Below are 13,949 nucleotides of genomic sequence, written 5' to 3' on the forward strand. Positions count from 1 at the left end.
CTCCATCATCCGCACTGACAAGATTCTTTTTCTCAGTTGGACAAGCGACAGCTGGCATTGGCTCCCGCTATTTGGCAGAACACATTCCCGGGCAACGAAGTGTGGAGGGCGTGAAAGGAGCGGCGACCGGCGTGGTGGGAGATCTGAACAGAGTCCGCCAAGCTCTGGATGAGCGAGGGCAGCGTCTGGGCGAGCTGGAGGACAAGACGGAGCGCATGCTGTCAAGTGCCGAAGCTTTCTCCAAACATGCACATGAGGTAAGAGACCACCCGCCCGCACTGCCGTCAGACATTGTGCCTGATTATGGGTGCAGCATCATCGGAGGCTCCTGCTCTTCCCCCATGCTTTACGCTGCATCTCTTCTTCATTAGGACACCGCTATGGTCACTCATATTATCTGTGGGAGCCTAATGTCTGATGAAACAATAGGTGGATTATAGAGACTGAGGTCACTACTCTGTCCTTCTTCCATGCTCTACACTGCAGCATTGCTAGTTCTGATTTGCTGCTGTGCGTTAGTACAAGCTCAGCATTTAACCCCTTCACGACCTTTGACGCCACGTAGGCGTCATGAAAAGTCGTGCCAGAACGACCCATGACGCCTATGTGGCGTCATGACTTTAAAGCCCCCCTGCGGGTCACCCGACCCGCAGATACAGGGGGCTTTGTTCTTCGCCACAGGGGGCGTGGCTTCGCCCCCACGTGGCTACGATCGCTCTGATTGGCTGTTAAAAGTGAAACAGCCAATCAGAGCGATAGTAATATTTCATCAATGAAAATTGATGAAATATTACAATCCAGCCATGGCCGATGCTGCTGTAGCATCGGACATGGCTGGAGACACCGATTCCACCCCCCCCACCGGCGATCGCCCCCCCCACAACTGAATGACAGCGGCGATCTGCCGCCGCTGTCATGATCTGCCCCCCTCCCATTCCCTTCGCTCCCCGCCAGCTTCCGATCCCCCCCTCACCCCATCTCACCTCCCCCGGCACCTTCTAAGTCCCCCCGTCGCTCCCGGTGTCCGGCGGGTCCGGTTTCAAAATGAAAGAAAAAGTAAATAAACCCCCCGATTATCACCCCCATAGGTAGGCACCACTAATAAAATAAAGAAAATATTTTTATTTTTATTTTTCCATTAGGGTTAGGGTTAGGGTTGAAAAGAGGGTTAGGGTTAGGGTTGGAAAGAGGGTTAGGGTTGGAAAGAGGGTTAGGGTTGGAAAGAGGGTTAGGGTTAGGGTTGGAAAGAGGGTTAGGGTTGGAAAGAGGGTTAGGGTTGGAAAGAGGGTTAGGGTTGGAAAGAGGGTAAGGGTTGGAAAGAGGTTTAGGGTTGGAAAGAGGGTTAGGGTTGGAAAGAGGGTTAGGGTTAGAATTGGAAAGAGGGTTAGGGTTGGAAAGAGGGTTAGGGTTAGGGTTGGAATTAGGGTTAGCGTTGGAATTAGGGTTAGGCTTGTGGTTAGGGATGTGTTAGGGTTAGGGCTGTGGTTAGGGGTGTGTTGGGGTTAGGGTTGGAGTTAGAATTGAGGGGTTTCCACTGTTTAGGCACATCAGGGGGTCGCCAAACGCGACATGGTGCAACCATTGATTCCAGCCAATTTTGCGTTCAAAAAGTCAAACGGTGCTTCCTCCCTTCCAAGCCCTGACGTGTGCCCAAACAGTGGTTTACCCCAACATATGAGGTATCAGCGTACTCAGGAAAAATTGCACAACAACTTTTGGGGACTAATTTCTCGTGTTACCCTTGGGAAAATAAAAAATTGGGGGCTAAAAAATTATTTTTGTGGAAAAAAATGATTTTTTCATTTTCACGTCTCTGCATTATAAACTTCTGTGAAGCACTTGGGGGTTCAAAGTGCTCACAACACATCTTACATACGTTCCTTGGAAGGTCTAGTTTCCAAAATGGGGTCACTTGTGGGGGGTTTCCACTGTTTAGGCACATCAGGGGCTCTGCAAACATAATGACGACCGCAGACTATTCCATCAAAGTCTGCCTTTCAAAACGTCACTACTTCCATTCCGAGCCTTGACGTGTGCCCAAACAATGGTTCCCCCCCACATATGGGGTACCAGCGTACTCAGGACAAACTGGACAACAACTTTTGGGGTCCAATTTCTCCTGTTACCCTTGTGAAAATAAAAAATTGCGGGCTAAAAAAATCATTTTTTGAGTAAAAAAAAAGATTTTTTATTTTCACGGTTCTGCATTATAAACTTCTGTGAAGCACTTGGGGGTTCAAAGTGCTGCTCACCACACATCTAGATAAGTTCCTTGGTGGTCTAGTTTCCAAAATGGGGTCACTTGTGGGGGGTTTCCACTGTTTAGGCACATCAGAGGCTCTGCAAACGTAACATGATGCCCGCAGACCATTCGATCAAGTCGGTATTTCAAAACGTCACTACTTCCCTTCCGAGCCCCGACGTGTGCCCAAACAATGGTCTCTCCCCACATATGGGGTATCAGCATACTCAGGGCAAACTGGACAACAACTTTTGGGGTCCAATTTCTCCTGTTACCCTTGTGAAAATAAAAAATTGCGAGCTAAAAATTCATTTTTTGAGGAAAAAAAAAGATTTTTTATTTTCATGGCTCTGCGTTACAATCTTCTGTGAAGCTCTTCGGGGTTCAAGGTGCTCACCACACATCTAGATAAGTTCCTTGGGGGGTCTAGTTTCCAAAATGGGATAACTTGTGGGGGGTTTCCACAGTTTAGGTACATCAAGGGCTCTGCAAATGTAACATGATGCCCGCAGACCATTCCATCAAAGTCAGCATTTCAAAATGTCACTACTTCCCTGCTGAGCCCCAACGTGTGCCCAAACAGTGGTTCCCCCCCCACATATGGGGTACCAGCGTACTCAGGACAAACTGGACAACAACTTTTGGGGTCCAATTTATCCTAGTACCCTTGTGAAAATAAAAAATTGCCAACTAAAAAAAATTTTTTTAGGGAAAAAAAAAGATTTTTTATTTTCACTGCTCTGCATTATAAACTTCTGTGAATCACCTGGGGGTTCAAAGTACTCACTATGCATCTAGATAAGTTCCTTAGGGGGTCTAGTTTCCAAAATGGGGTCATTTGTGGGGGAGCTCCAAAGTTTAGGCACACAGGGGCTCTCCAAACACGACATGGTGTCCGCTAACGATTGGAGCTAATTTTCATTTCAAAAAGTCAAATGGCGCTCCTTCCCTTCTGCGTCCTGCCGTGCGCCCAAACAGTGGCCCCCCCCACCATATGGGGTACCAGCGTACTCAGGACAATCTGGAAAACAACTTTTTTGGTTCAATTTCTCCTGTTACCCTTGTGAAAATAAAAAATAGCGTGCTAAAAAATCATTTTTGAGGAAAAAAAATGATTTTTTTATTTTCACTGCTCTATGTTATAAACTTTTGTGAAGCACTTGGGGGTTCAAAGTGCTCACCACACATCTAGATAAGTTCCTTAAGGGGTCTAGGTTCCAAAATTGTGTCACTTGTGGGGGAGCTCCAATGTTTAGGTACACAGGGGCTCTCCAAACGCGACATGGTGTCCGATAACGATTGGAGCTAATTTTCCATTCAAAAAGTCAAATGGCGCTCCTTCCCTTCCGGGCCCTGCCGTGCACACAAACAGTGGTTTATGACCACATATGAGGTATCGGTGTACTCAGGGGAAATTGCCCAACAAATTTTAGGATCCATTTTATCCTGTTGCCCATGTGAAAATGAAAAAACTGAGGCTAAAAGATAATTTTTGTGAAAAAAAGTACTTTTTTTTTTTTTTACGGATCAATTTGAGAAGCACCTGGGGGTTCAAAGTGATCACTATGCATCTAGATAAGTTCCTTGGGGGGTCTAGTTTCCAAAATGGGGTCACTTGTGGGGGAGCTCCAGTCTTTAGGCACACAACGACTCTCCAAACGCGACATGACAAGCGCTAAATATTCCAGCATATTTTCCATTCAAAAAGTCAAATGGCGCTCCTTCCCTTCTGAGCCCTGCCGTGCGCCCAAACAGTGGTTTATGACCACATATGAGGTATCGGTGTACTCAGGGGAAATTGCCCAACAAATTTTAGGATCCATTTTATCCTGTTGCCCATGTGAAAAATGAAAAAATTGATGCTGAAAGAAAATTTTTGTTGGAAAAATTAAAATGTCCTTTTTTTCCTTCCATGTTGCTTTAGTTCCTGTGAAACACCTAAAGGGTTAATAATCTTCTTGAATGTAGTTTTGAGTAGCTTGAGGGGTGCAGTTTTTAGAATGGTGTCACTTTTGGGTATTTTCTACCATATAGACCCCTCAAAGTAACTTCAAATGTGAGGTGGTCCCTAAAAAAATGGTTTTGTAAATTTTGTTGTAAAAATGAGAAATCGCTGGTCAACTTTTAACCCTTATAACTTCCTAACAAAAAAATATTTTGCTTCCAAAATTGTGCTGATGTAAAGTAGACATGTGGGAAATGTTATTTAGTAACTATTTTGTGTCACATAACTCTCTAGTTTAACAGAATAAAAATTCAAAATTTGAAAATTGCGAAATTTTCACAATTTTCGCCAAATTTCTGATTTTTTCACAAATAAACGCAAAAATTATCGATCTAAATTTACCACTAACATGAAGCCCAATATGTCACGAAAAAACAATCTCAGAATTGCTAGGATGCGTTGAAGCGTTCCAGAGTTATTACCTCATAAAAGGACACTGGTCAGAATTGCAAAAAATGGCCAGGTCATTAAGGTCAAAATAGGCTGGGTCATGAAGGGGTTAAAGGCCCGTCACACTAAGCGATATCGCTATAACGTCACCGATTTTGTGACGCAGCAGCGATATTGCTATGTGTGATACTTACCTCCGACCGGCTCCCCGCTGGCTATCGCTGATCGCGCGAGAACGTCCTTGGCCGTTTCTCGCCGGCTGCTTCTTGCTGGTGCCGACGAGCGACACGTGGACGCGGGTGGGAGGACGTCTTCATCACCGCCTCTGACAGGTAAGTAGCGACCGCTGCTATGTCGCTGGTGAGATCTGCCTGAGTGACAGCTCACTAGCGACCACTTAGCGATGCACCAGCGATCCTGACCGCGTCATATCGCTGTCGGGATCGCTGGTGCATCGCTAAGTGTGACGGTACCCTTAGTCAGTACGTGAAGAGATGATTAACAGCAAGCAACTAAACAAATGTAGCCGAAAACTGTGCAGGAAGGAGCCTTAATAAGGAGTGGCCTGGATTATAGGGGTCGTCCAGATCAGAACATGGCTGCTTGCTTCCAGAAGCATTGCCACTAGAAATGGGCAAATTGTTAGTCGGGCTGGTCCGGCAGCCCCATCTGTATCCCACTGCCAGACAGGAGCCTGCGCACCATCTCCTCCTACCTGCCGGCAGCTCTGGGCCTCATCCGATATGTGGGCTGGCGGATGACATCATTCTGATAGATGCATGACATTGTGCTGGGCTTACTAATCAGAAGAGGTGCAGGCAGGTAGGAGGCGAATTGCAGGGCTGCCGTCTGGGGGGGGGTCACAAAATACAGACGTGGCCACTGGACCCTGAGAATTTCTCATCTCCAGTAACCACCCCATCTACAAGTTGTGAGTGAGGAGAGATTCTGGGTGAAACAAGCCATGTTTTTGGAGCCATGGACATCCCCTTTATACAGGACTTTGATCACATTTTTCGTGTTGAATTGGACACACCATGTAATAGTGGCTACAGAGCAGAAGAAAACATATTTTTTTCTTTCACGTCTTCAATGTGGAGCTACTAACAATCACAGTATTTGACACCTAATGAGTTAATGTTTCTTGAGTCCAAGTGGGTGTTATCAGATAGTTTTCACTGTGGGCGTGTCTTTCTCTCTGTATGATGCTGACCAATCATAAACGTGCAGCAGTCACGCCCCCGCCACAGCACGGGCTTTGTTTGAGATGTAAGCTGAGTTTAGCGGTGTTATATTACAAACCCTTCTTTCAGCTCTCCTCCTCTTATAGCACTGTCAGCTCTGCTGTACCAGCCCTCTCCTTACATCTCACACAAAACCTAGGGGGTGGGGGGGGCGGAGTTTTTCTGTTTGCTTATGATTGCTCAGCAATATACATGGAGCAGAAGTACACATCTCTAGTGAAAACCAGCTGTAAAGTTAACTCATTAGATGCCAAATGCTTTGCTACCATATCTGCAACGACGAGACAAAAAAAAAACAAAAAAAAAAAGTTTTATTCCGCTCTGCAGCCATTGTTATATCGTGGGCCCGTTCAGTATCAAACATTTGGTGAAAGATCTTCAGATTCAGATGTGGCTGTAATTTAGATGTCTCACTCCCCCGTTCACCTGTGCGAGGAGCCGTCCAGCTCCGCTACATGGTACAGGGAGGGTCTCTGCCCCCGAGATACCAGACGTGACGGTTTTGTGGTTCTGTTCTCTCTTCACAGCTGATGCTGAAATGCAGGGATAAGAAGTGGTACCAGTTTTAGAGCCGATGCCGTCAGCCAATCCAGGACAGCGCACCGACCCTTTAATCGATGGCTAAACTCCAGCATTCTCCAACAGTGTGTAGCCCCCCTCTAGTGGTGGGGAGACCACTGGACAGACACATGGGACTTCAACCCCTCCCTGGGGACCTCCACAAAGACTTCTCTTCCTAGATTCTCCAGAGGGCATGACAATTTTTTTTTTTAAATTGTTTTCTGAAAACAAAAAAAAAATCTGTGTCCTGTAAAATCTCGGCTGTAAATCCCTGCACTCGCGGCGGCGGCGACTCTGCGTGGAACACGTCCAATCCGAATATGCATGACCAGAAGAGACGCATGCCGTGGATCCTACAGGGTTATATCACAGAGCAGAGGAAGGACGTTGCCCGGGTCGTAGCGGGCGAGTCTTTCTGTGTGCGCCTCCTTCTCGCTGTTTTATTTTCCAGCTTCGTCTTCGCTGCACTTAGAATCGCCATGTTCCCAGGACGAGGACGACACGAGCGGAGATCAGCGGCAGCGCACAGAGCTGTACAGATGTATAAAGAGAGAAGTTATCTCTGTGCCGCTGGGCTGCACCAGCCGCACCCCACACCTTGTACATGAAGGGGGGACGGTGTCGGAGCGTCGGCAGCGGTCGTGTCCCTCGCCCCGGGTCTGGCAGTAGAGTAGTTCTACAACTGAGAAGCAAAATGTTCTGTGTTTGAAATAAAGTGTAATTTGACATCCGAGCCGCCCCGTGCCTCATTTATGCCTCCGAACGCCATCGTTGTACCCAGCTCCTTCTCCCGCCTTCACAGGAGGAAGTCTCAGCACAAAGCAGATTATGTGATGACTGTGTCTGTGGGGGGCACTATAGGCAGAATATTAATTTCAACGTCTCTGCACGGCCATTACTTTATGTGATGGTACCGCCGCATCCAGGAGAAATAATGAGGATGGAAGCAGCGGGATCTGGAGAAACCAGGGGGAATGATCCCCCGCAGTCACATCTGCTTCCTGCTGTCATTAATCCCCCTCACATCCCATCCGAAAACAGCCCTCTACAACAGGAAATGCAACCGATCAGCACCCCCTGAAATACTCTGTGCTGCTGGGAACCCCGCTACTTCCTCCAAGGATCTCCCACAAGATCAGCCCATTCCTGTCTTGTAATACTTTGCTGCTGTGGAGGGTGAGGAGCTTGTTCGTTACCAGCCTCTGCTGAAATACTCTGTGCTGCTGAGTGGAGCGAGCTCCTTACACTATGGAAAATGCTGTCTAGGACCACCCATAAGATCTGGGTTACATGAATGAATAAATGGGTCCTAGAAGCACAGAGTATTTCAGCAGAGGCTAGTGCAGGTGTCCCAGTAGATCTGCATGTCCCTCTCCTGAAATGCTCTGTGCTGCTGGGGACCCTATAACACCAGATCAGCCACCCCCCTCCCCGACCTTAGTCCAGGCCTGTAGTGACGAGCTGAAGATGGGTGCCGACAGGCAGAGCTGGAGACTACAGAATTATGACATCATTACTGCACTATTATATTATTACAGATTACAAGGATAAAAAGAGGAGCGTCAGGATAGGCTCCGCCTTATTCCAGCACCCTGGCTCCTCGGGAGGATAGGCTCCGCCTTATTCCATCACCGGTACCCTGAATCTGCTGGAGGATAGGCTCCGCCTTATTTCTCCACAGGCAACCTCCCTACACGGGAGGATAGGCTCCGGCTTATTCCACCACCGACATCCTGGCTCCACCGCAGGATAGGTTCCAGCATATTTCATCAATGGCATCTTGGCTCCGCCTTTTTCCATCATCGGCACCCTGCCTCCGCAGGAGGATAGGCTCTACCTCATTTGATCAATGGTATCCTGGCTCATCCCACATGTGCAAAATCATTAAAAAATTCATATTATAAATCACGCGACGGATTCAAGTAATTTCCTTCCAGGATTTGGCCCCGGGCCGAGGTCTCGTCTACAGGTCGCAGTCCTGGAGGTCGCCCCAGCTGGGCCCGAACTTCACTTTCACCTTCAGACTCACTGACAACCGCACCGCGTTTTCCATCTCGTTTTTTATAATCTGCGCCACCTGTAGGAAAACGAAACGTCAAAATGAGGGGACGGACGCTGCTCCATCTTGTCATGAAGACCCGGAGCTGGAAGCCGAGAAAATCCTGATAATCCAGGAGCGGATGTCATGACTGACGTGGTGGTGCCGATCTCTGGGGCCCGGGCTGACGCAGTGACACCCATGTGGGGCCGTGGGTGTTGGGGTCTGGCCCATATTAGTGATTTATATCTTATTTTTTTCTCCGTCAGATTATCTGAAATTTCACAGACGAAGTGGAGCGGCAACAGATATACAGTATAATACGCCAATGCTGTAGTCGGGGGTCGCGCGACGCTACAGAGAATATTTAGGGCAGCGATACCTGGATGACATCGTCCTCGGCCGCCTCATACAGCAGCTCATCGTGCAGCTGTAGGATAAAGAAGGCGCCGCGTCTTGGAGGTGAAGGGTTCACTTTTCGTACCAAATGTCCTAAATATGAAAGACATGAAAATGTTAAAATCCCCAGTTGGACCCTTATCCTCCTGTTTCCATCCCACAATTAGCAATTCAGCGATATCAGTCCATACAGGACGGTGCAAAAGTTTCAGGTAGGTGTAAAAAAAAAAAATAAATGCTGCAGCGTTATCAATCCGTGATCAGTATCTGGTGACCGCCTGTCGCCTCCGTCATCAGTATCTGGTGACGGCCCTTCACCTCCGTCATCAGTATCTGGTGACTGACCAACCGTCGCCTCTGTCATCAGTATCTGGTGACTGACCAACCGTCGCCTCCGTCATCAGTATCTGGTGACCGCCCGTCGCCTCCGTCATCAGTATCTGGTGACCGCCCGTCCTCCGTCATCAGTATCTGGTGACCGCCCGTCCTCTCCATCATCAGTATCTGGTGACCGCCCGTCCTCTCCGTCATCAGTATCTGGTGACCGCCCGTCGCCTCCGTCTTCAGTATCTGGTGACCGCCCGTCGCCTCCGTCTTCAGTATCTGGTGACTGCCCGTCGCCTCCGTCTTCAGTATCTGGTGACCGCCCGTCGCCTCCATCATCAGCCGGACGACCCCCAACATCCATGCAATGCCATCCTGGGGGGATGATCCGGCCTCGCAGACCCTGACCTCACATCATCCCGTCTGTCTGGGATCTCACGAAGAGACAGAATCATTTAGTTTGCAGCATTTTTTTGCACAGCACCGTATGAATTGTGGGTTGTTGCCCTCCTTCCCTCAGATCATGGTGTATAAATCACCCCAACCCTCCATGACTCTGGTGTGTGTTAATCTATACTGCTGTGTATGCACCAGGCAGCTCAGGCTGAGCAGAGCTACAGCTGATGCTAGGACACAGCACAATGTGGCGGGGACACATGGGGGTCTGACGCTTTCTGAGTTCCGCTCTCTGGTCGGTGACAGTGATGGATCCAGCAGAAGCCTCTTCTCTCACCGATCACATATAATGGGCAGCGACCCGCCAGCCGATCACGTGACCCCGCGGTGCAACAGCCGCCATCACCAGCGATCTCGCACCAAGATCACGACTCAAGGTCATTTCTACTAACTGCTCGGTCTCCAGTGTTTAACCCTCTAAATCCAGCAGCGTAAGATGAACATTTAAGAGACCGTTCATCCCGACCTGGAGCCCGGATCACGCACCTTTAAGCCTTGGCAGCGGCAGGTGTCCATGGGACTTGGCCACGGAGGGGAAGATCTCCTCCAGGCGGCTCTGGATGTTCACAGTGGCAGTTTTGACGATGTCGGCAGCGGATCCCTGCACGGTCGTGTTCACAGCCTGGCGTTCAGCCTGAAACAGACACAACACCTCGCACCGTCATAAGAAAACCAGATAAAACCGCAGTGGAGGCGGCAGCCGTCTGCTTCTATGTCATGAGATCGCTCGCTGCAGAATAAAGGCCAGCGCTGCCTCCATTGCTGAGGTTTCTGCTTACTGTCAGGGAATGGGAATCCTTATGTTTCGAGACTGAACTTTCCTTCCCACGGGCCGATAACTGCTCCTAGAAACGCTCAATATTGATAACTGGCCCATGGAAACATCAATGACCTGAAAACTAAAAGTGTCAGTGGATCGGATTGTTTCCGTGGCCTATAAATCAGCAGTTGTCGGCAGCACGTCTGCTCTTGTGCTTCCGAGGATCAACTAACAATGTATCGGCCGAGCGCTCAGGGACTTGTTATGTGGCCGGATGGTGCTGGTTGTGGGCTGGAATCTCCCCCCGTAAATTCCGATCCATCACCCCCAAGTGCAGAACCGGACAGAGGTTTCTACTGCTGGTTAGCGCTGACACACTGTAGCAAACCTGCACCGTACCGGCGGGAGCACTCACATGAGCCTTTGCGTGGTGATTTGCATCCTTGATGGCTGGCAGGTACCGACGCCGGCCCAGGATGGTCTGCACGAACCCTCTGGAGGCACAATTCTTCACCGTCTCCTTCAGAAACCGCTGAATACCTGGAAACATAAAGACCGATGGAACCGCAGCTCATCACAAAACCGCAGGTTACTGCCGGGGGGGAAGGAGACAAGCGGTGGCCAGACCTGTAGATCTGCTTATCTCAAGGGTTTACCAGGGTGAAATCGGAGGCAAAAACTCAAAACAGGTGCCAGTGTGAGCGGCCGAAGATCCGGAGGGGCCCCTCATCTCCACGCTCACCTGTGTACCGGGTCTTGAATGATTCGATGTAGCAGGCGGCGTCCTCCTCCCTGACACCCATCTGCTCGCTCAGGGATTTCGCTCCCATTCCATAAATGATCCCGTAACAAATCTACAGGATGAAAAGAGACATCAGCAACGACCCGAACCGCGATGTAACCCGGGAAGAGAACGGTGCGAAACTGAGCGCTGCTGCCCAACCTGCAACCTCCGCAGACCGTGCATCTCAGTTACTATCTCCACAACCTCTGCTTGCTGGCAGTTAATGTAAACTTCCATAAGCTAAACCCCTTCCTGGCCTAGTCCTGCTCACACCGCTGATGATTTCCTTACAATGTGTCAGTATTGAATCCAAACAGGAGAAAGAGCGGTGATTCCCAGGCGCTGCCGCAGGGTGGAGACGAGAGTGCATGTTCTCTGGATCTCCATTCATACGAGGCGTTTCTACGTCGGGCCGACTCCTTCATCAGGTGGAGCATGTTATACATACAAGGGAGGGAAGAACCTTATACACTGCTACAAAGAAATCCAGAATTAATATCAGAAGTTTATAGAAATCACAAATGTAAAATCTGCAGCAAAAGACCATTTGTGATCTATAAATGTATCATAAGGGTGTGATCCTGAGGGTGATCTGAGTGTCATCCGGCGGTGACAGTGTGATCAGAGAGTCATCCGAGGGTGATCAGTGCGATCTAAGGGTCATCTGACAGTGATCCAAGTGACGTCCGAGGGAGATCTGAGTGTCATCCGTGATCCAAGTGTCATCCAATCGTCAGAGGATGATCCGAGTGTCACCCGAGGGTGATCCGAGTCTTGCATGTGAGAACCGCAGCACCGATGCAGAGAAGACAGAGATCTTAATTTCTCCATCTTTTCCGCTTCCCGGGTCTGCGTATGTTGGCCTGCACGGAGATGACATCTGATGTGTCACATGCAGCCACAGACTTGTAGAGGGGTGCAGGATCCGAATATCGGACACACCACATGCTGCCGTGGATGTTTAGCTTTAGAATTGCCGCACTGGAAGTATCTTTAATTCTGGAAACAGAGAATCCCCTGGCCTGATAATAGCGGTTTTATTCACTGGTTTGATACTACTGGGAGCTACATGATTCTTGAAAATGCCCCCTGATTTGGGGGCAGAAACTTTGACAGTAAAGGGTCCCTGAATAATGGAACAATATCTGGAGGTCGCAGACCTGATCGATGTGAACATCGTAGTTCAGTCTCCTGTCATCAGGTTCAGCTTTGATCTTCTCGTCTCTCCCTTTACTGATGTTTTTAACATCACATTTTTCATTTTGTTGTTATTTGGGAAGCCATGCTGAGATTGTTGTGTGATTAAACGCATCTTTACGAATATTCTTTGTGTTTCCTTCTTCAAGCAATCTGCTTCCCATCATCTCTGATTGGGATCTAGAGTTCAGCCTGTTCTCCCTTTTCCTCCAATATTGTCCAGATATTTCTCATCCATTTGGGAAAGAGGCGGCAGGAAATTCAAGAAAGCGAAAGCTACGGCCGTCAACGTCTATGAAATGTCATAATTACAATATTCTCTTTACTGTCCCAATAATTTTTTTATAATTATAAGACGTCGCACAAATACTCCACATGATTCAAATTTCTATAGAACGGATGTCTTCTGCTGCAGATTTTAGATTTGTATAAACCGTTAACTGTGTTAATTCTGGATTGTTTGTAGCGGTGGATCAGGGTCTTCCCTCCCCTGTATGTATGTAGAATATACCTTCCCTGATGAAGGAGTCGGCGCGACACTCATCTACCCCCTGCGGCAGCGCCCGGGAATCAACGCTCTTTTTCCTGTTTGGTTTGAATACATTTCTTCTGCCCAGTGTGTGTCAGCGGTCAGAGCAGTGGTCATGGTTTGTCAGAGGCCAGAGCAGCGGTCAAGGTGTGTCGGAGGCCAGAGCAGCGGTCATGGTATGTCGGAAGTCGGAGCAGAGGCCGGAGCAGCGGTCGTGGTGTGTCGGAGCAGAGGCCGGAGCAGCTGTCGTGGTGTGTCGGAGCAGAGGCCGTAGCAGCTGTCGTGGTGTATCGGAGGCCGGAGCAGCTGTCGTGGTGTATCGGAGGCCGGAGCAGCTGTCGTGGAGTCGGAGGCCAGAGCAGCGGTCATGGTGTGTTGGAGGTCGGAGCAGAGGCCGGAGCAGCGGTCGTGGTGTGTCGGAGGCCGGAGCAGCGGTCGTGGTGTGTCGGAGGCCGGAGCAGCGGTCGTGGTGTGTCGGAGGCCGGAGCAGCGGTCGTGGTGTGTCGGAGGCCGGAGCAGCGGTCGTGGTGTGTCGGAGCAGAGGCCGTAGCAGCGGTCATGGTGTGTCGGAGGCCGGAGCAGCGGTCGTGGTGTATCGGAGGTCAGAGCAGAGGCCGGAGCAGGGGTCGTGGTGTGTCGGAGGTCGGAGCAGCGGTTGTGGTGTGTCGGAGGCCGGAGCAGCTGTCGTGGTGTGTCGGAGGCCGGAGCAGCTGTCATGGTGTGTCGGCGGCCGGAGCAGCTGTCATGGTGTGTCGGAGGTTGGAGCAGGGCCGGAGCAGCGGTCGTGGTGTCGGAGGCCGGAGCAGCTGTCGTGGTGTGTCGGCGGCCAGAGCAGCGGTCATGGTGTGTTGGTGGTCGGAGCAGAGGCCGGAGCAGCGGTCGTGGTGTGTCGGAGGTTGGAGCAGAGGCCGGAGCAGCGGTCGTGGTGTGTCGGAGGCCGGAGCAGCTGTCGTGGTGTGTCGGAGCAGCTGTCGTGGTGTGTTGGAGCAGAGGCCGTAGCAGCGGTCGTGGTGTGTGTCG

General features: G+C 49.9%; 2 protein-coding genes across 11 annotated transcripts in view; one reads left to right on the forward strand and one right to left on the reverse strand.

The window, feature by feature from the left end:
* The window catches only part of STXBP5L (syntaxin binding protein 5L), a 340,555-nt gene extending 333,380 nt beyond the window's left edge, over positions 1–7,175 (forward strand). For all 8 annotated transcript variants that reach the window (XM_073576992.1, XM_073576994.1, XM_073576997.1 and 5 more), the window contains 2 exons: positions 37–257; positions 6,409–7,175. In XM_073576992.1, coding sequence (XP_073433093.1) covers positions 37–257; positions 6,409–6,450 — 263 coding nt within the window. In that variant the 3' untranslated portion in view covers positions 6,451–7,175. The remainder of the gene's footprint in view (positions 1–36; positions 258–6,408) is intronic.
* Positions 7,176–7,944: 769 nt separating this feature from the next.
* Positions 7,945–13,949, reverse strand: part of POLQ (DNA polymerase theta) — a 38,518-nt gene continuing 32,513 nt past the window's right edge. For all 3 annotated transcript variants that reach the window (XM_073576989.1, XM_073576990.1, XM_073576988.1), the window contains exons 27-31: positions 11,162–11,273; positions 10,835–10,959; positions 10,146–10,293; positions 8,863–8,972; positions 7,945–8,519 (exon numbers count right to left, since the gene is read on the reverse strand). In XM_073576989.1, coding sequence (XP_073433090.1) covers positions 8,406–8,519; positions 8,863–8,972; positions 10,146–10,293; positions 10,835–10,959; positions 11,162–11,273 — 609 coding nt within the window. In that variant the 3' untranslated portion in view covers positions 7,945–8,405. The remainder of the gene's footprint in view (positions 8,520–8,862; positions 8,973–10,145; positions 10,294–10,834; positions 10,960–11,161; positions 11,274–13,949) is intronic.

The sequence above is a fragment of the Dendrobates tinctorius genome, unplaced genomic scaffold (assembly GCF_039654945.1).
Source record: "Dendrobates tinctorius isolate UK_male_01 unplaced genomic scaffold, ASM3965494v1 ptg000054l, whole genome shotgun sequence".
Lineage (NCBI taxonomy): Eukaryota > Metazoa > Chordata > Amphibia > Anura > Dendrobatidae > Dendrobates > Dendrobates tinctorius.